At 35.8% G+C, this 25565-nt stretch overlaps 1 protein-coding gene and 1 pseudogene across 1 annotated transcript; one reads left to right on the top strand and one right to left on the bottom strand.

The window, feature by feature from the left end:
• Positions 1–822: 822 nt before the first annotated feature.
• Positions 823–9049, bottom strand: LOC138328195 (piggyBac transposable element-derived protein 4-like; annotated as a pseudogene).
• A 68-nt stretch (positions 9050–9117) lies between these two features.
• On the top strand, positions 9118–16345 carry LOC138327150 (uncharacterized). The gene is made up of 6 exons (XM_069273137.1): positions 9118–9295; positions 10078–10255; positions 13720–13924; positions 14126–14203; positions 14473–14592; positions 14856–16345. The coding sequence occupies exons 1-6, from the start codon at positions 9118–9120 to the stop codon at positions 15741–15743; spliced, it is 1647 nt and encodes a 548-aa protein (XP_069129238.1). The 3' UTR covers positions 15744–16345.
• The last annotated feature ends 9220 nt before the right edge of the window (positions 16346–25565 follow it).

Raw genomic sequence — 25565 nt, 5'->3', positions numbered from 1 at the left:
TAAAAAAATAAAGATTTTTGTTTTATTTGCTTGAGGGTTATCCCTTTGATGCTAAAGCTATCCTTCTTTTGTCTGGTTTGGTCCGTTTCCAAGGAAACTGAAACTCTATAGAAACCGATGTTTTTTGTTAGTTTCCAAAATTCGTTTTCTTACAGAGTGGTTTTTCCTCGTGTTTTTTGGAAGAAGATAAGTATTTTTATCACTTATCGACATGTACACATGAAAGGATAATGCATTTTCAAATTCCAAGTATAAATTAAGTTTCTTCCTTCATTTTTCTGTTACCATAGCAACCATCTTCCAACATGAAAATCACATGCACTTTGCTTTGTGTTTACATATTTTTCATTGTAAGCACAAAGTAATTGCTATGTACTTTTCAACAAAAATTATAATAGACAGAATGGACTGTTCATGCACACCTAATTCATGTCATTTAATTAATAGAAAAACTGTTGCCATGGATACGACTGCCTTGTTTTGTACAGTATTGTTAAATAATGTGTTTTCCGGTTGAGAGTCAAGTTTTTCTCAAGCATGTACATGTAATATAAAATGTGAAACAGAGACTACCATGGTCAATCAGCAAGAAAAACAATTATGTATCTGTTCAAAAAAAACAAAAAACAAAAAAAACAAAAAAAAAAAACATAATGATGGTAAGATGTTGTTCCTATTAAAAATAAGATGGATATCAGTAAACTGAATTCACTATTTGTGATATGTACTTCAGTTTTGATATTTTGTGTGTTTTATACTGTCTCGAAAATGACAGTTATCTTCACATATATTCACTCCGCAACAAATTACAAGACACTGATAGATTGGCAAGATAGGAATGAAATTTATTCATTCTATAAATAGTGTTCATCATGTTAATAGTTGGGGTATCTTCAAGTGGGAGGAAACCGGAGTACCCGGGGAAAACCCACGTGGTCAGGCAGGTGACCCCAAACCATATCACATCCAATCAGGGAATGGTGCCCTGGTCGTCTTGGTGATGGCGAAAGTGTTATCACATCGCCACCTGACCACCCGTAAAATAAAGTCTCAAATTCAGAAACACAATACAAATAAATACACTATAAATTAAAATGTCCTTTGTCAGTAACACGACACAAATAAAACGATAATGATTGGAAATGTCCTCAGTCACCAGTCATTGGTAGAATGCGCAGTGTAATGATATCAGTCTATCTGAATTGATGATATGTACCATCTGTGATGAAGGTTTGCATGGATCTGTAAAGAAAAAAGGAGAAGGATTAGTACAAAATCATAATTGTTTGCATGTTATTTCAATTATCAATGTGACATATTAATAACAAGTTTTTTGAGTGACCAAGTATTGATATTACAAGTATATTTCCAAAAAGGAACTCATTTCTATGGAATATATATTCAGCCACTATAGGGCCTTTTTCAGTCCGAAATAAAAAGGAACTCGCAGTCTATTTTCAAATAAAGCTTACAATTTGGACAAATGAAAATTCCAAAAATGTTTTCACATCAGGTATTCAGTACATGTATATATTATATTTTGAATTGAATATCTGAATAATTAGAAACTTATATATCATTGATACTAATAAATAATATATTATATACACCATGTACATCATTACATTTGTATTACATAGAGTAAATTCAATAATTTTGTGAGAAAAAAAATTATCAGTTATATTGAAGAAATATGATTAATCAATCTATAGTGTACTAATTATTGTTAAGGACAGAAATCAAGAATGACTATTTATATAAACCTAACAAAATTTAACAGGGGTGTAAGGATACAATTAAATGGTTGAAAAGGATATTGTTTGACAGTTTAGGAAGAGGCCATGTTGTTTTCAGTATGATATGATGTGAAACAAGCCCCCTGACACAAGTGCACATCACACAACTGGCAACCAAAGCAAGTCTCCCGACGTCTTTTCTCTCCATGTCTGGTGCACCATTTGCAAGTTGACTTGTTTTTATTGAGGCGGGAGATTGTGTGGACAGCTGCAGGATGAACAGGGGCTGTAAGGTACATGGGTCGTTTCCTCGTCGTGAATCCTCCAATTAGTTCCTCCGCAACATCACATCTGAAGTCCAGGAGTTTGTAGGCAGTCTTCTTTGTAGCTCTGGCCCCTAAAATTATGAAAGCAAATTAAAAATATATATACATGTTTATATTTAGCATGAAGGCAAAATACAAAAACAATTGAAATAACTTAAATAAATAAAAAAAAATATTATTTACATGTACAACAGTGATACAGATGCTTATCCCGGTTATGATAAAAATATGATAACAAGGGGCACAACTCTGTGTATTGCCAGTAATATAAGGTAACATTCAAATGAGAACAAAAAAGTATAAACAAAAAAAAGATATAATTACCTGGCGTCTCTTTCCAAACTTGGAAGGCATTGATGAGGCAAAGCTCCAGGATGAAGTTCAGCAGGTACTTCCAGTATTTCTTGGCTGGCCGTCCTACAGGGTTCTTAGCTCTGTGCTGCATACAGCGGTCAACTCCTCCCATGTAACGCTGGTACTGGGTGATCGTGGGGGGCCGGTTGAACTCAGCTGCTCCGCCTCCAGGAATGCGGCGCACAACAGGGTCATCTCCCACAGGATGACAGCCAGAGCTAACAACATGGACCTTCAATGAAAATTTATGAGAATTATGAAGATTATAATTATTACATGAAGACAACAAAACATTGTTTGCTCTCTTTTTCATTTTATAATTTCAACAGATAAATATTGATCTATATGTACGCCTTAAATTCTTTACAATCATTCAACAACCAATGATAATAATGATCCATACCAGTTTCTTATCTCTCCAGACAGTCAGTACAAGGTCATCGTGCTGACATTGTACTGTGTCCCCTCTGTCGAGGCCTGTAGGGGCAACCATACTGGCTGGAATCCCTGCTGATGTTGCCTTGATGGTACCACAGGCAAATATCCCATTGGCAAGTAACTTCTGGACCAAGTGGATACTGGTGAAGAATCTGAAATGAAACAAACAGACATAAAATTATAGACATACTTAGTAATTAATTAAGATATGGAGTTAAGGAAGATATTTATTCAATTCTGACAGTGACACATTTTCGAATTATTAAGACAAGAATAAAACTAGAAATCAGAATCATTGTCCTTGGTTTCATATGTACATGTACATCAAAACAGTATACAATATTTTATAACACTATTACCATCCTACCCCTTTCATGAAATGGATTTTAAAACACAAACCTGTCAAAATAGACATGATGGCCTTTCCACTTCAATGGTCTGCAGAGGTGTAGGACAACCCTTGCGCCAAGATCCCTACCTCGGAACTGGTCATGTTTTCCAAGATAGGGACGGAAGTCTCCACAGTAGCCACTACTCTTGCATCTCATCCAGATCTACATGTAGATATTTAGATAGATAATTAGTAAATTTCAACCTATCTCAAATAAAATAAAAGAATACCTTTATTTACAAAACACAAAAAAAATTGAATCATTAATCTTTAAACATTCACAGTATCTGTTTTTAGTCACAGGGACTTGTTAAATTGGCTGATTTGAAGTTGCTTTTTAATGTAATCAACTTACATTATGACTATTGACACTTTAAATTTTGTTTCAATTTTGTGGCAAAATTAACCCTCTATAAGGTTTACTGATCATCTCTTTATCAAAATATGATTTAGTGATCTATGATTTTTTTTAAATACAAATTGCATAAGTAATTCACAATATAAATGAATGAAATATTGCATTATGCTTTATCTGAATTTTGCTTTGTGTTATTACCTTGAAACCTCTCTTGACGGGCTTCGCTGGCATGTACTGTTTGGCGAAGTATTGTCCCTTGTACTTGACCATACCCTCATCAATGCTCTGGTGCTGTCCTGGCTGGTATCTCTCCCGGAAGCTGGCTCTGGCCATGTCGATTACTGGTCGAACTTTATGCAATCTGAGATAATAAATTGGACATTACAACCTATGATAATTTTATGAAGTGAGGGGTATTTAATACTGTACCTTGGGCTACTCACAATGCACATCAAATTAACAGTGCAAAAATGAAAAAAAACCACTCTAGTTCAGTGATGAATGTAATGAATATGCACAATAGATGTATATATACTGACCATCATATAACATTATGATGTTAATATCCATAAATTTAGGATTATTTGTAATGATAATCACTAAAAAAATGAATACATGTGCATGTGCAGTACATGTTTTCATGTATTCAACATTAGTCAATTATAGTAATTATAAAATTACCTGTCGTAACTTGGATCACCACGAGGAGGTTGGGTACTGTTGTCAATCAGGTGGAAATATCGCTGCAAGTGTTGAAATCGGTTCCGGCTCATGACCCTCTGAAATCCAGTATTGCCTAAAAAAAATTGACATGAATTGCATGTAATACCTATCATATCACCATGCACTGCACTCTCAGTAATTGAAAACACTATACACATATCATATGTAAAATAATGAAGAGTTGTAAGCCTAATTGATCATACATGGAACCTGTTTACTAATCAGTGATGACAAGTCTTTTTATAAATTAATATCAATTATTAATAATAGGGAAAAACTTCAATATTAATTGTCATCATGAAGCTTATCTCATCACAGTAAATCTACTCACTATGAATAGTGTCAGATATTTAATAGATTTAAATATCTTAATCATAATGACACATTTCATAATTAACTGGCAATAACACAAACATGTATACCTTCATGTAAAAGTATAAACAAATTAGTAATTGATAAACTGTAACTTGTAATTATTCTACATGTCATATGGTAATTAGACATGTGGTATAGGGGTTCTATATATATATTGCATATGTATTCATGAATTTATAAGTGTATATTGCAGAACCAGAAAAATACATTTATGTACAGTGACATGTACACTGTATATATGTATATAGCTAATGAAAGTTTTTTATCATTTGAATATTTCCATACAAGACAGATCATGATATGATACATAGATCTATGCAAATATTTACAGATTTGTTCTGAAATTATTTTTGGTGTGTATATTACAATTACCTAAAAATGGATTCGATGACCAGTAAAATACCCAGGTTTGGCACCTGCACAACCCCCATCAAGATCTGCATACCAATAAATGCCATCATCTCTGGGATGGTTGTGTCGTACCAGTCTGGGTCCGGGTGGGTCTCCTGTCTCTGGGCGGCGTAACGGTTGGTCTCCTCCATCATGGTGCTGAAAAAAGTGTCTCTGAACATAAGGAAAAAGAACATCAAAACACTGGCTGTAGGTGGCAAGTCGTGTCGGGGTCGAATCATAGACGTCTCGGCACTTGGAGACCTCGGCACTTGGTCACCTCGGCACTTTGATATTCGGCACTTGGTAATCTCGGCACTTTTATTTTCGGCATTTGGAATGTTCGGCACTTTTTGAAGAGAATTCGGCACTTAAGTCTTTTGTTTAATTTTATAAAGTCTATCGCTGTATGAGAAATATTGACTTTCCTTCCTATAATTTTTTACATATAGATATTCAAAAAAAAATTACACAAACATTTATTGTTTTTACACACAAATCAAGGATTTATAAGTGAGACTCTCATATACGTCCTTGCACAAATTAAACATATTGAACACATATACCGATATATTACAAAACAATTTTTTTCTTTACACATTTTATTTTACTTATTGAATTTTGCAACATTCGGCACGCCATAATTGTGGAACAAACATATTTCTAATTTATCAGCATTTAAACGTTTTAATATATTGTTGATATTTTATTTAAATATAATATTTAATGCATTTTGACTATTTTTCGATCAAATTTCATGGTTCGTTTTTCAACGAATTTTCCATAAATTCGGTGGTAAGTGCCCTTTCTTATGTGAATAGACGATTAAAATACAGTGTAATAAAACTTTGACATCAATATAAAGTTCTGCTGACGATAAAAATGCAGGTAACATAAATATCTCTTGAAATAGGTAACGGAAAATTATACATTGAATTATTATGGAATCTGTAAATATTATTTCTGATAATCATGCTTATTACTAGAGTCAGAGATTTAAATCTATGCTAGAGTATAATTTTCCAGTGCCATATGCCGCATTTAATCGGTGTTCCAACAAGTGTTACTTTTAGTAATTTGGTCAATTCAACATCGTAATATATTACCGGTAATTCACATGTACAGTTAGCTAATAGTCTATTTATATTTGAAAATACTGGATAGAACATATTGAAGATATGGACGGTTGTACAACCTTATTTAAATATGATTTTCTTTCCCTGTAACAAATTTCATCATAAACTAAAAATTGGAAATTTTGTAACCCAAATGCAGATTTGTTCCGGCAGAACTGATCAGGACATGAACGTGCATCGGACAGTGACATATCTGAGCTTTAATTTCCAATTTCGCACGCAAGGTTTTACAGCAATTTAATTAAAGTTCGATGTTCATTATTTACTCCATTCATACGGAGTATACATCAAATTAAGTAAATGGTATTCATTTCTGGTTTCCGGTATGCCAAAATACAAGGACGGAACGTAAATGAACATGATTGCAAAATATAACTAAATATTTCTTTATAGCAACATATTGCATATCATATGCTTCCGTTTGGTAACAGAAATAAATCTGAGCGTATTCGTCTGGCACAGATTGGAACCCGCCTCGTCAATCAGTTGGTAACTATAATTGACTGACACGTGAACATCGAGGCTAGTAGCCAATGATATGACAGGGGCGGGGCCTCAGTCGTCGCGTGCTTGTCAATTATACCCGGTCACGGCGACCATCTCGCAAAAGCCATACTTCGTTAAAAGATTTATTACATAAAATTGAATGTGTCTGTGTCAAATACACTGCGCTTTAATCTTGTTGTTGGTATAAACGTGATAAACTTAAAGCGATACGATGATCAATATGCTGCAAAAATTCCAGTTAGGAATATTAGAGAATTAAGAAATTGAAGCATTTTGTATTCTCTTACGGGATCGCGATTTAGACAATATTTTTTAAGTTACTACACACTTCAAAAGTCTGTCGACAGCATAATAATTTCCATGCATCTTTTTACCATTAAACACTGGCAGCTAGTTTAAAAAGATTTAATTTGCCGCAATTATTGTATGATATGAGAGATAACTGACGATCTTTATATAAACATGAAATAATTATCGTATGAGAAAGCGAATCGATAACATGCATTTTGGTTGCTAAATTTATATTTTTATAGACCTATATAAATATCGTAAATTGACACACTCGGGAGTTTTCTAAACAGAAGTACATTCTGAACGTAGTGAATTATGAACAGAGAAAACTTAACTACATTATTATTGTACCAGTCCACGGTACGTATGTGTTTATGAAACAACGTTGCCTAGAATTTTAGAGAAAATAAGAATTATTCAATATTCTTGTACATGTATTTACATATATTTGTGTAACTCAAAATAAACAAGTGCCACAAATTGTCATCAATCTTAATTTTTACCATTTATGTTCGTATTCTGTCAACATGTATACAGAAGCGGGTATGAGCCGTTTTTTTGAGTCATTAATTTTCTGTTACGTCTGTTTTAAATTCAAATAAAAATGGAGGAATAGAAAATTTCAGTGTAATACTAACATCTTGTGTTTGTGTGTGACTTCAGCAGATATTTCATACGTAATGCATCTTATATAATACAAAAATCAATAAACAAGTTACATTTTCTCCGTAATGTCAACATATATATGAGATTTTTTTTTGTGTCCACGTTCGCCATGCAACATAAACCAAATATTACAAATATTTTAAAAATCAATATGAAATGTGTATATTTGCTTAACATACCGTTTGTTTTTATCCTAAATTGTATAAAATAAAAAGTTCCGTTGTTCCTTTGAAGATGCATCTGTGTTTATGTTACTTTTGTCCCTATTTATTGTCTCTAAAGCATTTTTTCTTTTGACTGAAAATACAGATTATCAAGAGATGTAACGGAAGACATAAAAAATCTGAAAACATTGATCAACCGTTTCCTTTGCATATATTTTCGAAATAGAAATTCTGAAAATAATCTGTGAACATGTTTACTTCGGTGGCATACTGAACTAAGAGATCCAATGAAAATTTGGTGTCTAGTTACGTCTGTATTAATTTTGTTGATAAATCCTAGTTAATTTACCGAGTTTTAGTGAATGCCCATGTGTGAAGAAAAGAAAATATGGTTATTAAAATATAAGCATATGTAAATTTGTTGTTTGTTGAGATTTGGAAAAGTAAATTACTCTAAAAGTTTTGAACGTGTCCGGTTACATCATGTTCTAGCAAAACCTAAAAATACATTTTTAATGAAAATGGAAAACTAAACTATCTTTTCCTTCTCACGATGGCATAAAGAAACTTAACTTAATGTAATTTTTGAGGGTAGTAAGATGTAACACATTATTGAAGGATGTATATTGTTGACAAAATGTCAAACTCAGTTATCGTTATTATCATTGTATCGACAAGTGCAGAGATATCTGAAAAAGTGCCGAGGTGACCTCGGAAAAGTGCCGAAGTGACTCCAACCCCAAGTGCCGAGGTCTCCAAGTGCCGAGATGTCCTGATACCTCGGGGTCCGGTTGTCTCGGTGAAGTCTGTAGTGTCAACATCCTTCAGTTCGTCGCTCCAGAAGTCACTGTCCACAGAACTGGCCTGGCTCCCAAGGGTCCCCATGGATGAGCAGGTGTCTGGATCGTCGTCGCTGTCGGTGTCTGACTGGAAAGAATGATCACTCAAGTCGTCGTCCATATCGATGTCTGAAACCGTGTCATCTCCATCGCTCCCTTCATCACTTCCATCAAACTCATACTCCATCGAATCTGAATCTGAACTCGAAGCCATCTTTGATATTACATCACGTGGGTGATATGCCCGCGAAAATATCCGGATATCGATCAAAACATCTAATATTCCCATGCCAGATCGGAATCTTCCATGTAAACAAATCCAAGGAGAAAGCGAAAGTACAACTAAAAAACCGGAAATGCTATAAATAGCACATAATATCATGCATTTAATAAAATATCAAAATTATCTTTGGTTATTTAATAATGCTACCGATTTTCTTTATTGCTAAAATTAAAAAAAAAGAGTGTGCGAAAAAACGCATCGACGTAAATTTCCGGCAGGTGCTTGCTCCGAAGTTTTCCGAATGTGACGTCAAGATTACGACTCGCCGTACCTGTTTACCGGTGCACAAATCGTGGATTGTTACTCATGTTATAGACGGTCAGTTTCGTTTATTTAAATCAAGTGTGGTTTGTTATATTGATTTTTAAAACAATATTAGTCTAAACTTCTTATGTAAAACAATTTTTTTTATATTTATTTGAAATAAAATGACGAAAAGTCTAAAACATTGAGAAACAACCTATTTTGAAAGTGATCAGCCAAGCAAATCAATCGTAAATATTGTTTTGAAGTGTCAATCGATACATAAAAAGACATTTTAACAAAATGTTAATTATGAAGAATGGTCAGGTCAATTATGAGTCATTAATTGTCGTTAGTTTTTAATCCACAGCTATATCAAATACACACCCATACACTGACGGTGGCGCAAAACCGTTCAAGACGTAAAACACGACGTCAAGAATTGAAAATGTCCAAAAAAAAGTGTGTGTTTTGTTTTTTGAACTCAAGAAAAGTTTCCTAAAACAACATCCTATGAATTTTTGGTAAAGAACAAGAGTTGTTCGCCATTACCTCTAGTTTAAGTAGGTGTATTTAGTTTCAAAATAGCTTCAGTAACAAGGGAGATAAGTCAGTATTTCCTACACCGAACTGCTATTGGCGTAGTTTTGGCGTATCTGGGAGTTAAGGGGTTAACATGACAGATGTGTTATAAGGAAGATTCTAAAACCAATTCTTCGAAACAAGGTCAGCAATCTCCGTCTGTATCATTGAGCAAACAGGATGATACCGGTAACCTAAATAGTCTTCTTCATGTAGTGTCGGAACTGAAACAATTCGACTTGACAACGACACTTGAAGATTACGAAGAGCTTAAGGACGAACTTCAGAACAAAACAGAACAACTGCAACAGGCAGAGAAATAGTTGGAAGTTACACAATCAGAATCCAATCGACTACGAGCACAATTGCAGCAGAGAAAGAGAGAGAGAAATATAAATCTGAGTTAAAGCTGAAAAATGAGGAACTGGAAGCAAAAACGACATTATTGACAAGGTAAAACACCTTTCTTTTGTACAATAATTCAATTCGTTTTCGTATTGCGTCTTCAGCATCGTGAATAAGTAGCTATTTCCGTTTCATACTTGACAATTCGTTTTGAATACAAAAATATGCAAATTAGCTAGCCTATATAAAGCCACGCACGCACATCGCCTCCGTGTTCTAGAAGTAAAACGACATTAATGACAAGATTAAACCCCTTTCCATTGCACAATATTTCAATTTTGCTTGTATAAAGCAATTCCTTTGGTTTAAAATTTACTATATCAGCCAATATATGACAAGAATGACCTTGCTTCTCATTGGTCGATATAACGGCATCATGATGTTAAGCTTATAGAATTCGGAAGCTTGAAGTTTCTCTACAGAATATTTGATCATAATGTTTAACTTGCATATTTTCATGTTATGGATATATAACCAAAAAAACCCGAGTGTACTCAACCATAACCATAACCCCTACCCCTACTCTAAACTCGTTTAAAAACCGACTGAACACTCACTGGAATTCAGTACCATGAAAGTTTTACCCCAGTTTTTATATGGCACAACCGGACAAAAACAATTTAGTAAATGAACAAAACGCGTCACAACTAGCTGGGACGAGCTAACTACTGTGTCTAAGAAGAGGTAACAGGTAACAGGTAATAACAGCTTCGCAGTTTGCGTTACGTTTTATTTCAGTATCATAAAGAATCTATTGTAGTTTAAAATTTTTAAACACATCAGAGATTTTTTTTAGTCTTTATGATATATATACTTGTTTATTACTAAACGATGATTGCATAACATGCTTTTTAAAATGACAAAACATACATATTGTTATGTTTAGGTAAAACAAATGCGTGCTTTACTTACTCTGCTACCACAATACGTTAATCCAAAAATATGCTGGGTATTAAATAAATATATCCGGATTCCACTAGTGGCATCTGGTCTGATGATTAATCGAGTCATTTTACGTTTGCCCGAAATACTTTTTTCTCAGTGTCATGTCACAAAATGTTTAGGTCATCAGTATTCGAATGACGTCATATTGTTGAACTTCGATCGTTGCTTGCTGCTTGCATAAAAACCCGCTGTTGAAATCGAATGTATGCCGTGTAGCTATCCTTCTCAATTTCTAATTCAAAAAATACCATTTGACTCGATATTAATAATTTCGTTTGATCAGTGATATATCTTGACGTACGAGAACCCTTCACATGATTTTGGTAGATTAAACGCATGTTGTATAAATTATTTGACACAACCAATGAAATTATTTCTCGTGACCTTTCGATAACCACACTGTTATCTTCATCAGACGTAAATGACCAGTACAATATGTTTACACTATAAAGGTATGTTGGTACGACACGGATGAAAATACATTCGTATACAAAATTTGATGTAAGACCTGTGATGTATCATCGGAGAAACTGGAAGAAGATTTGGAATCCGCCTTAAAGAAACCATGGAAGATGTGGAGTGTAGATAAAAAATCGGCTATCACAGATCACGCCGCACCGGGAAATCGTGTAGTTCAACTAACTAACTCTAAAATCATCGAAAGAGAAAGCCATATACTCAGGCGACAAGTGAAAGAAGTGGATACGGCGCAACAAGCACGTTATAAATAGAGACGATTGGCCCATAGACTTCCGCAAATCTACAGAAGTCACCTCGGTCACCCATTTGAGTGACCGATGTGACTTTTGTAGATGGACATGATGATTGCTTGTCGAGTGTTCTTACAAGCATACGCTCACCTGTGGATAGTTGTTACCGTCTCGTTAATGCTTACACACTGAGGTTTCATCTCGCACCAACATACCTCCTCGGTGTACATGTACTCGTCATTGACGTCTGATGAAGATAACAGGGAAGTTATCGAAACGTCACAAGTAACGATTTCGTTGGTTGTGTTAAATAACTATTTTTAATATACCTCTACTTTATTTACACTATATAAAAGATACTTTGTTAAATTTACTAGCTCCCTGCTTTTTCCAAAAACCTCTCTAAGCTGTGTGTTAGTCATCGAACTAGCACACCCCTGGAAGCTAGCACACCCTTGCACTCGGGTATTTCCGTTTAACCAATCAGATTTGAGGTGGGCGGGACTTGTTTCCGACCACGCCATGAGTTGCTAGGTGACGTAACAATTGGACGGAGCTAGTTTCCGATCACGCCATCTCCGTTGACGTACTCAGACGACGTTAGTATCGATCGGAAACTGTTACCGAACACGTCGTCATGTTTATCTTGTAAGTGAGAGGCTCGTGAAAAAATGTAATGGGGTCAGAGGACAATACCTTTTACATGTACGTACAGTTGTTGTGTATATATTTAGGCTACCTGTAAATGATTAACGTCTCGGAATTTCAACAATATTTATATACAAATTTAGTATTATGTCTACTGTAGTGGTATAAATGTTGAAATATCGAGAAATCATAGCGGAATCAAATTTTAACTGCGGTTTGAATAGAAGCAAAACAAAACGGACATAGAATCACAGTTATCATCTCAGAATAATTTGTATGTTTGAAGATAAGATTACGTAGATCGATTACAATGTAAAATTATCTCAATCTCCAATGGCCATTGCCGTACGCGACAGGAATAGAGAGAACGTTAGCGTATGAAAGAAATATATTTTTAGTCTTATCATAGCTTTTGTATGTATCGGTATATTAAAACAGTTAAAGTATGGGATCGAGTGATATATCAAGTTTCCGGTTTCCCTCGAACTTGCCTATTTCCCTCGGCTCCGCCTCGGGAAATAGACAAGTCTCGGGAAACCAGAAACTTGCTATATCCCTCAACCCCATACTTTAACTGTATAATATAACATCCCTTAATAACCTGAAGAACATGTTTCATAATAAACGCATGTTAGTTGCGTTTGGATTTGGTCACAACAGTTTGATGGGTATTTGGGGGAAGCAGATGACACTCGTAAACAGTCCCGGATATAGTTCGACAACGTGTAGTCTATTGTTCAAATATCAATAGAAATTTTTCAGTTCGAAAGAGTTGGTTATAATTGTAACTTTTTGATTGGTATTAATACACTTTTAATGCATGTAAATTTTGTTTCGTATCAATGATTGACTACTGACTTATGAAGATATCACTACACATTATTTACACACGTAAGTTATGTTTTAAAAGCTACAAAAGGTACTCGCAAAAGCTGGCGCCTTTTTTAAGTTTTAAAAAATAATCACTCGTGTGAAATAAATTCAACATTCAATAACCACTCGTTGTGTATTCAAAATAGGTTTGACATATAGGCAAAGCTAATTACTACTATTTTAAAATATATACATTGTATATCATGTTATTTATTATGTTGCTTTATGCGGATTTGAATCATTGAATCAATGTTTGTAAATATTATAGATTTGACTACATACATGACGTTTGCATAAGGAATACCGATACCGGCCTGACTTATTTTATTTAAACAGACAAAAGACAGTAGATCCTGAGCCGCAGCCAACTGGTATCAATTCTGAAACCCCTCCTGACCTCAGCGACCCTATGAGGCCTTTAAAGATCGCAGAGAAATACAACGAACTGTATGACAACGAATGGACAGACGCCATGGAGATACTAGGCGAGATTGAAGAGAATGAACAAATTAATGTACAAGTTCTGCTCGAGACTTTAAAGGTAAAATGCTTATATATTATATATAATAATTAAACATATTATATCTTTTCAAGATATTTTATACTTTTAAGCATTTTCAAATGATAGTCGACATTCTATGGAAAAATCTGCGGTGGCATTCCAGAAATGTACGCATTGATAAAATTGAAATTTCGATGACGGAGATATAACTTAAGCATTTTTGTTTTACCTCATTTACAGAAATGCTACAGATTTTGTGCAGACCTAGCCGAAAAGCAGATGGAGTCTATAGAAATGGCTCTAGTACACCCTCCTGATGTGAGTTATTCTTTCGTCTTTTTCTATTTTTATTTTTTTAATAAATGTATTATATAAAATAATAGATATATAAGTTTTCTCTATTTTTCGTATCTGAATTCTATGGCAAATGGTTGGTTTCGATTGTAGTAAACAATCGCTTTGAAGTTTTAACATATAAGAAATATATGGAGACGTTTTAGCGGAATTGTAAGAAATCATTAGTTCTGAACCCAGGGGAAATAACACGTACACTATTACATATATAAGTATGCTTCTTTATGGTTCAGAATAAACCAAAACATACTTGGGAAAAACCGAAGAAGTTAGACATTCCGAAATCCATACACAAGCAGTTGAAGGATTGCAGGAAAGAAATGTCATTTGCGACTATAGACAGCATTAAACAGGTAAAACTAACGAAATCAATGTATATCAGTAAATAAAGATATTGCTTCAAATTGGCCATATTGTCTAGCAGAGAACTCTATATCACTTTTAATGCAAAACCTGATTTGTAATATGTACGAATTTTTATTTTAATCATAGAAATCAAGAATACATGGAGCACAAAGGTTTAATGTTTTCTTACGTCATGATTTCCAACTTGCAAAATTATGATACAAATAAGAATATACGAAATATGAAACAATGTTTTTTTATTAATTTATAGAAACAACTTACTGACAAACTAGGATCGCTTGCGACCAAAATCCCCAACTTCGTGAGCAAATGCATCGAGATATGCTGGTTCATGTGTGTACTGGATCCCCCAGTTGTCCTTGGAGATGAAGCTGCCGTTGGCACGACGTTCGACACCAACACCTACAAGCCATACACTCACAGTGGGACAGTTGTATCGTACAATGTATGGCCACCATTACTTCTACATCAAAAGGGAAGTCTCCTTGTGAAAGGCATCGTCCAGCCAGTGAAGGTAGAGAAAAAGAAAACCTCTGAAAGGATGGATATAAACGGAGTGGGAGAAACAAAGAAAACGAAGACTAACACAGACTATGGTAAAACGTACTCTGTTAAAGGGACTGACAGATTGCCAGAATATCCAGAATATAGCCATAGCGACGCTGGGTATGACCCTTTCAAGGACGCATTTGGTAGGCAAGAACCAGTCACCACAAAATCTGTTAAACGATACGATGGTCATTTAACAGGAGCTGTTGGACACGACGATTACAAGAACAAGTACGATTGGCGTGATCCCGTCACAACATCAAAACCAGTTCAAACAGATACAAAATGGAGAGATCACAAGCCATATGACTACAGCAGCACAGCAAACCACACGCCTGTTACGAGATATGGTAGTGAATCCCATTACGCACATGTCCGGGATCGCGTTGAAGGAAATAGAAGGAATTATGGGGACTATGACTATTATGACTATCAAACCCCAACAACAAGTTACAAGCAGCAACTGGTTTCTTCAGATCGGACAACTTTTGATTACAAGGGTAGGAAATACGTAGAAATAGGCGACAAATTCATACCTTATGAAAACTATGTAAGGCTCTTTGGTAAACACCATGATTCGCATGCCTAATTATACTAATCAAACATCCACCAGTATAATACAAACTTTGTTTTTGTGTGTTGGATTTTAATTGTTATCTCTATTCGTAATAGCGCATCTGTAAAACAATGTGTATATCATATTATTTGTTGATAGGTGTCAAAATAGAAGAACTAGAAGTTGGTATTGATGCAGAATCTCAAATGAACACTGGATGAAGAGAAAATCGTTCAATATTGCTTATAATGGTATGACTGAAATGATACATATACATCTTGCATGTTCAGAACAGAACGAACAGAGGTTTCATATTTCTGAGTTTAACTGATTTGGTACCTTAATCAAATATACAACACTCCTTACATGGTAAATCACAGTAAACAGTTTACTACGATTAAAATGGTTCCATTTAGCGTTATTATTTATTCAAATTTAGCTCATTAGTTTTAATGAAAGTCCAGTGATTTTGTTTGATCCATATTTAATGATTTAAGTAGTTTTTATGTGGTATAATTTAAAGATAACATTTACAGTATTTGTGTAGTGGACATAGTTTATATATATGTGTGTGTGTGTGTGTATAGTGATCATATTAGATTAGGTTTCACCCATGATTTGATAGTTTTATGTATACGTTTGGTTTTAATATAATATATACTTTAAAATTAAACAAAATCGTATTGAAACTACATATTTGTTTGGGTTTTTTTTTATATTTTATACATCCAAATGATTTTTGTCATTCGCCGTACTGATTTTCTGGTCCTTTCATTAGATTAAATTAAACTATATTATTATAACACAACGTTCATATACAGGCTACAAAGAGGTTCTAAATAAATAATATCAATCTGTGTTTTATTAATGAGCGTTCTGTTATCTTGAAACCTTTCAATGATCATTGATTATGTTGGAAAGCGATATACAGTAAATGTACCTTGAATGATGACATGTTGGACAATTTGTATTATAGAATAAAACGTCATTTTACCTGTTGAAAGTGAACACTTAACACATAACATATTTAAGTTGTTTTTATCTTTATTTTTCATGATTATTTAAAACCACTAATGTTTTGTTAATTTTGCTCATAGTCACATATCAATCTATATTTGGTCTATAAAAGAAAATCCTGTTAATTCAAAAGTTAAGTTTAGAAACATTGTTTTGTTCTAAATAACATTATGTGTATTTTTCAACAGTATTTCAAACTCATAATGATCCCTCTTTAAACTGAGTTAGTTAATTAATCAAAACTTCAAATATCATTTTCGTTTTAGCTAAAAACCACATCCTCTTCTCCTGTGAAATATGTTTTACAGTTTTAAGAGCATTATGTTTACGCAAAGCGTCAAGTTGTATCTTATATAATATAATAGACGCATCACGTACTGATAACATAATGATAGGTCAGTGAGTTTGGTTTGGTTCGATTATTGTAACGTCCTATGAACAGCCAGGGTCAAATAAGGGCGTACCGAGTTTATGTGGAAGAGGAATGACGGAGTACCAGGAGAAAATCTACCGGCCTAGATCAGTGGTACGGTAGATAGGCGGAACTTTAGTGCATGGGAAAGATTTCAGACACCGCTTTAATGTAGACTAATGGTTAAGGAATGCATTCAAACAGCTTCTTTTGCTGTGCGCATTATCACCTACTTCTGCAAACATTTCCCTTCGTGGCAAATATGTAATGTTAGGGATACACTACAAATGAGTCAACAGAAAACGAAACACATAACGCAAATGCATGATTTATGGAAATCGACGGAGGATAAAGGAGTTTATATATATGAAATGCTTTCCGGGCATCATTTGATCAATGCTGTTTTATCATTTGTTTAATTATAAAAGTACCTCATCATCTCATGTTTTCTGATGATGAGCTCACATGGTATGATTTACATTAGCGTTACACTATGACATACTCTAAATATCTTATACTGTATATTGACATCTTGGTGGATATTAAGACAGTGATAATAATCTCTGAAATATGGAGAATGATATTCCGTGTACCTATGGTGGGTTCCAGCTGGCCTTTCCTATAGTCGGACTTCCGAGCAGACTTCGACTGTTTTGCATGTTCCTTATGCTGTTCGGCTAATAATGCTAGACTTCTCATCCGGACGTTGGTTTGTATTGGTATTACCGTTGATAGATTTCCTCTGAGCTGATTTGATTGAGCTCCCCACACAGAGTACCACATGGATTTCACATGCATAGGTATTACCTTTTGAGTACATAAATGTACCATTTACACATAATATCATACTTGCGACCAGAATAAAGGTTATAGAGCATGATGATGAGAAAATTTGTTTCAAATTGATTGATTGAGGTTTGATACCCTTTTGATATATTCACAATTGTTTTTTAACATTCTTCCCCCTCGAAAATTATCCTATAATTTAACTGTAACATGTTTATAACGAGTTTATCTTATAATACAATTATTCAGCCTGTTGGTACCCAAATGTTCATTATAATCGTTTTTAATTTTGATTGTATATTATTTCATAATTAATTGCATGAGGAGCTTGATATTTTTTATATTAAAGGGACAATTCAGTGAGGCTCTGACATAACCACAAAGCAAAATATGACATAAATGTATTGTTCTACATTCCTTATAAAACTGTTACGTCTGGGGCTGATGACAAACATCAACAACACGTGTTCGCCATTATAGAACTACTTTTTATTGACTAACAGACAGACAGGTTGTATTCTTACGCAGGGCGTAACTAATGACTGGAACCAAACTATATAAATCCGGATCATAGCAAACTAAATACATAACATTTCCTCCCTTCCAATTTAGAAGTACCAAACTATGAAAGATGTACATGTTTCTCAAATGCTGTTTTTACCGTTACAGTTAATTTATTTATTATATATATATGATGTCCATAATGATCAGTCAATGAATGTTCTATCACGATTATTATCTAAGGATTTATCAGAGAGTATCTCTCGTCATACACCTTAAAAGTTATAATGACTAGACAACACATAATGACTAGATTTAAGTATATGTAATTTGAGTACTATTCAAGACTTAGTCTTGACTGATTGCACAGGGATTATTATGCCCAAATACACAGTGCCACTGCCAATCAGGTTTTATCCCTATTGATAACGATATAGTAGTTCACAAATCTAATTTCACAGGGGCACGAATGTTCTCCCTTTTTGGATAGCGTCGTGTCTCTGTTGGAACTGAGTTGGCTGGCGGTGTCACTACCTCCAGTGTGGCTGGTGGAGCCGTGATAGTTGTTGGTACCGGTATAGTCGATGGTGCTAAGCTGACTGGTGGTGTCGGTGCAGATGATGGCACCATTACCTCTGGTTCCGGTTCCATAGCGATCTGTGTTGCACGAACTTGGTCTGTATGACGTCTCCAAATACTACCATTGCCAGTATCAACTTTGTATGAAAGCGGACCAGTTTGTTGTGTAATCTGACCTGCAATCCACTTTCCCCCTCCGCGATAGTCGCGAACCAAAACTTGCTGGCCGGTCTTAAACTGGCGTACTTTAGACCCACAGTGAGAAGATATCTTCATTCGTTCCTGTCCCTTCTGAACTCTCGCGAATACATTTGGTTTGAGACAGTCTAATCGAGTCCTCAGACTTCTACCATACAGTAATTTTGCTGGGGTTTCGCCTGTTGAAGCGTGTGGTGTGGTTCTGTACTTGAGTAAGAAGTTACTAAGTTTATGTTGGAGAGATCGGTTGTCTCCCTTGGCTTGTTTCATAGCCTGTTTAAAGGACTGTACGAAACGTTCGGCAAGTCCGTTTGTCCGTGGATGGTACGGTGCTGAAGTAGTGTGTTTGAATGCCGTTCTGTTTCAGGAATTGTTTGAATTCCTCACTTACAAATTGTGGCCCGTTGTCCGAGACAATCTGTCGTGGCATACCTTGTTGAGAGAATAAGATTCGTAATTTCTCAATGGTGTGTGTGGCTGTTGTAGACTTCATTGGGTAGACCTCAGGCCATTTACTGTGAGCATCAACAATGATGAGAAACATACTGTTGAGAAACGGCCCGGCAAAGTCAATATGGAGCCTATCCCAAGGGGTGGTTGGCCACTCCCAGGGATGAACTGGTGCGGCTCGCGGTGTATTACTCGTAGATTGACATCCAGAGCAGGACTTACACATGTTCTCTATGTCCGAATCAATGTTTGGCCACCACACATAACTTCGAGCAATGGATTTCATCCTGACTACGCCCACATGCCCATCATGAATTTCCTGTAGTACTCTTGTTTGTAGCGTGTTAGGGACGATAACTCGGTTACCCCATAACAATACATTTTGATGTACGTTCAGTTCTGTAGCACGGTTACGAAAAGGTTTGTACACATCGTCACATGGAAATTCTGTACTTCCTTGTAGAACAGCCTCCAATACTTTCGACAGTACTGGATCTCGCATTGTTTCCTTGCGTACTTGTGTGTCCGACACTGGTAATTGTTCTATCTGTGAGGTATAGAACAAAGATGAGGTGTCTGTATAGTCACCCTGAGTCTTTAAAGGAAGTCTGCTGAGTCCATCAGCATTTGCGTGGTTATGAGTGTTCCTATACTCAATGCTGTAGGTGTGTCCAGAAAGAAACATGGCATACCTTTGTAATCTTGCTGCGGTCATGGTAGGTATCGATTTGTTTGGATGCAAGATGCTGACCAGTGGCTTGTGATCGGTCACTAAGGTAAAATGACGTCCGTAGAGATATGTGTTGAACTTTTGTACACCCCAATAGAGACCCAAGGCCTCCTTGTCGATCTGTGAATATCCCGTCTCAGCCTTTGTCAGTGATCGTGAAGCGAATGCCACAGGTCGCTCTGTTCCGTCCTCTGTGATATGGGAAAGTACACACCCCAATCCATAAGGTGAAGCGTCGCATGCTAGCTTTACTGGAAGCTTAGGGTCATAATGACAGAGAACTTGTTCCGACGTGATAAGTTCTTTTACCTTCTGAAAAGATTGATCACACTCGTCTGTCCAGCACCATTTGTTGTCATGCTGTAGTAGTTGATTCAGTGGTGCCTCCACAGTAGCTAGGTTAGGAAGGAATCGGCGGTAATAGTTTACCAATCCCAAAAATGAACGCAGCTGTGTCATATTCTCTGGTTTAGGGGCTTTCACGACTGCCTCGACTTTATCTGGAGATTTGTGGAGTCCTTCGCCATCAATGATATGGCCACAATAGGTGATCTTCTCTTTAAAGAAATTACATTTTGACAAGTTTGCTGTAAGGTTGTAGCTCTCCAGCCGATCGAGTACAGTGTTAATGTTCTGTAAGTGCTCTTCATCAGTTTTACCACTAATGATCATGTCATCCAATATGCATGAAGTAAATGGAATGTTCTGTAGGACTTGGTCCATAGCCTTTTGCCATATAGCCGGAGCAGATGAAACTCCAAATGGTAATCTGTTATACCTAAACAGACCCTTGTGAGTGTTTATGGTGAGCATTTCCTTCGAGCTTTCCTCCATTTCCATCTGGTTGTATGCATTTGTTAAATCAATCTTTGTAAATTTCTTGCCTCCAGCCAGAGATGAAAAGATATCCTCTATCTTCGGTAGAGGATAATGCTCTACCTTCATCACTGGATTGATTGTGACCTTATAGTCACCGCACACGCGCACTTGTCCAGACTTCTTTAAGGCAGGAACAATAGGAGACGCCCAGTCACTGTACTGTACAGGACTAATGATGCCACTATCCTGTAGTCTTTGTAGTTCAGCTTCTACCTTGGGTTTTAATGAATAGGGTACGGTACGAGCTTTGTGAAATTTAGGCTGTGCGTTCTCCTCCAAGTACAGCTGAGCCTTAATACCTTTAAGTTTTCCCATTCCAGTAAACACAGTCTTGTGTTTATCAAGTATTGCCTGTAGTTCCTTCTCTGTATGTGAAGTGTTTGTATCCTGTTGTTTTGAAGCCTTCAAATTATTGATTTCTTTCCAATCGAGCTTGAAATGTTGTAACCAGTCCCTTCCGAAAAGTGCTGGTCCCTTCTGTCGTACTACTAGTACGTCTAATTCAGCAGTTTGGTCATTGATACTGACTGGTATCCTCAAAGCTCCCACAGGTATTATTTGTTCCCCGGAGTATGTCCGTAGTTTTATTGTACTACGCCTGAGAGGCCTGTTGCTGAAATGTTGTTTATATGTCACCTCAGGTAAGATGGATACTGAGGATCCTGTATCTAATTCCATAGGAATAGTGCTGCCACCTATGTTAGGTTTCACTATGATAGGGTTGACAGTGTTTACATTGTTAATTGTGTCCATTTGGAACATAGGCTCAAATGTATCATATCCCTCCTCCCCAGGACCTTCATCTACATACCTCACTGTTTTTCCATGTCCAGATTTCTTCTTAGACATACATGCAGCAACAATATGTCCCTTTTTGTTACAGAAATGGCATGTAGAGTTCACATGTTTACAGTTGTCGAATTTGTGTGTGGTTGCTCCGCATCGCCAACAGGGTTTGAAAGTACGAGTAGATTTATTCACATGGCCCCCTGTTGCTCCACTAGTATGATTGTTGTGATTGGAGTTACCTCCCTTCCCCCGACGTTGTGTATGGGAATTTATTTTATTTACAGGTTCTGAACGTTTGTGTTGTAGCTCGAGTGCATCACGACTAGCTGTTTCCATAGCGACAGCAGTTTTCACAGCCGTTTCTAAATTAAGCTCTGTCTCAGCAAGTAGCCGCCGTTGTATGTTGTCTTTATGAATACCACAGACAAAACGATCGCGTAATGTGGTCTCCAAGTGGTCTCCAAAATTACAGTGTATCGAAAGTTTCCGCAACTCTGCGATATATGACATGGCGCTCTCGTCCGAACGCTGATCTCGTTTATGGAAACGAAAACGCTCGGCGATCTCTGACGGCTTGGGGCATAGGTGGTTCTTCAATATAACAATGATATCATCAAAAGTTTTATCAGCAGGCTTGTCTGGAGCACATAGGTTTTTTAATAAACCGTAAGTTTTAGCACCAATTACTGTGAGAAACGAAGCCACCTTAACATCACCGTCAATGTTGTTTGCGGTGAAATAGAGTTCTGCCCGTTCAACATATGTTTCCCATGACTTAATTGAGTCATCAAATTGTCCGATCTTACCAATAGATCGAGTGTGACGTTGTGGTGCGTTTTCACCCATTGTCGTAGGTTGTACCACAATCCTCGTGGCCAGAAATGTGTTACGTCTGGGGCTGATGACAAACATCAACAACACGTGTTCGCCATTATAGAACTACTTTTTATTGACTAACAGACAGACAGGTTGTATTCTTACGCAGGGCGTAACTAATGACTGGAACCAAACTATATAAATCCGGATCATAGCAAACTAAATACATAACAAAAACATATAACAAGAAATATTGACAAATTTCACAACATTGTTAGTATTTTGATTGATACCGTTGAAATTCCAAATCGTTGATCAATTCGATTAAGCAGGTTCTACAACATGTACGCTGTACCCATAACCGAGCCAAAGTCACGCACGTTAAACAATTGCAATACATAACCACTGAGGAGTTGATGAAATTATTTTTAGACAAGAACATGCATCTAACAAGGTAAACACACTACTGTAAGACCGATATGATAACATAATGATAGGTCAAGGGTTTATTACACTGGCAAGGGCCAGTTACACTGGCAAGGGCCAGGATTTGGCATACAAGACATCCGACCACTATGTGAAAAGGAGGACAGTAAGCGAGTTTGAACATTTCACATGCATTTCACTACAGTGGGTTTTCTGGCATATCACAGTAAAACCAACCAATCTAATTCCTATTAGAACTGGTTTGTTTCTGATATATGTACAAATTTTAAATGACTGAATTGTCCCTTTAAGTACTGTGAATGAATGTGCCTATCACGTATGCATACATTGGGTATTATATCCTAAGCATTGTACATTTTGACAAAGACCAAGAACGAGAATGCTGTGGAACATACTTGTAAAATGAAAGTAGATAAATGTAGCCTTGATTTGTGTTTATCTATGTATAAACGTGGGCATGTTATCGCTAGATCGAGAAAGCAGTCGTAATCGCATAGGCATTATTGATGAGAAGAGTCGGGTATATCATTAATAGATAAGTCCGACCTAGAATTACCGTTACAGCTTAATAACAAACAGTGGGATTCCTTCTACTTCTACCCATTTTTGTAACATATCAATGTAAAAATATTTTACATACATTGTACATGAATTATAGTGATCCCCGATACATACACCCATATTAACAACATTATACATTTGTTAACTTAATTTGAGATCAGCAGGTTATGATGAACTAGAGGACCAACATGTGGCTTGAAACCCAAGATCAATTTGATGAATACAAAGTTTTTAAATATATATGCAGTTCTGAGAAAGAATTCGGTACTTAGCCACAATTTTTTTTTATACCTTGATTTATTTGAATACGAAAACAATCACATTCGGAACCTCACATATGTGTAATGAATGACTTCAAATGGAATTGTTACTGCAATCCTACCTAAGTTTAGGATAAATTCTGCAAAGAATATGAACTACCAATGCTAGTTTTTGTCATCACTAAACGGAATGATACAGCAATTGAAAGCAAAGGTTATTTGTGTCTGGATTTGTCTGTTCCTCTCCACAGCCAGATGTAAAATAAAAAATAACAAAATTGGTGTCTGCTCGTCGATTAAAAGGGATTGTGGCTAAGAATTCAATTTCAGTGTTTAACGCTCAATATTTCACGGGCTCAAATATCTGATCTTTGGATTATTTTCACTTAAGAGCCAGATAGGTGCTTGCATGACTTACCTCCTTTTAAGTGAAATAAAATCATTCTTGATTTGTGTTTTCTAGTCTGTACCCACAGGGATCTGATAATTAGTTGCAGATTATAAAATCATGGACCCACCATAGTTCCCTTAGTACTGTCATTAAGACGATATAAGCCCCATTATGACAAACATCTTGAAGCCATCTAATTAAAAATTCATGCTGGCTTCGTGGCGATATAACATGCATGAGCGAGGCTTCGGCTGCAATCTCGTTGGCCAGCTATAAATATTAAAAAGTCTCTCTTCTCGGGACGTTGTACATCTATATTGGATTTCGCCGTTAATATTCAAACATATATACATCTATGGACTTTTTATAGCCGGCCAATGAGATTGCAGCCGAAGCCTCGCTCAATGAAACAAGAGATCTTAAATGGCATGCTATGGCCTTATTTACATCCCGCACTAAAATAGATCATATGAATACGGTAATACATTTTGTTTCTACATTTAATCCCCGTAAATATAATATGTATCCTGTTATCTGCAATAAATACGATGACATGAAAAGGGGAAATGACCAAATGAAAAAGGTTTTGAGTTTTTGAGCATTCACGAGTAGCAAAAGACAGCATAGAAATCTTACAGATTCCTATATATGTCACCAGATCGCAAAAATATACATACATGTATGTTGAGAAAATGTTAATGTTTCGGGAAAATATAAAACACGCGTAATTCTATTCAGATTACAGTTAATATTCTAAATCTCTTGCATATATGGATAAGACGGATAGGATATTCTACCCGAGGGTCACAAAATGTTATAATACCAAAGGTTTGCTAAGGATTTTATAATATTTTAAGATATCGGAGATATAATGTATCCATATCATTCTCATCCACATATGAAAAGTTATTTTTCTCTCACAATTTGACGCTTTCATTACAGATAACCTGCCATTTTTTTTCTATAACAAGTGCTAAGATAATCAATTTTCAAAACGTGAATATTTAACGTGAATTTACATGTCCTTTATATCGATACG

The sequence above is a fragment of the Argopecten irradians genome, chromosome 7, assembly GCF_041381155.1.
Source record: "Argopecten irradians isolate NY chromosome 7, Ai_NY, whole genome shotgun sequence".
Classification (NCBI taxonomy): Eukaryota; Metazoa; Mollusca; class Bivalvia; order Pectinida; family Pectinidae; genus Argopecten; species Argopecten irradians.
The sequence above is the reverse complement of the archived record's forward strand: the minus strand, read 5'-3'. Positions and strand labels throughout refer to the sequence as shown.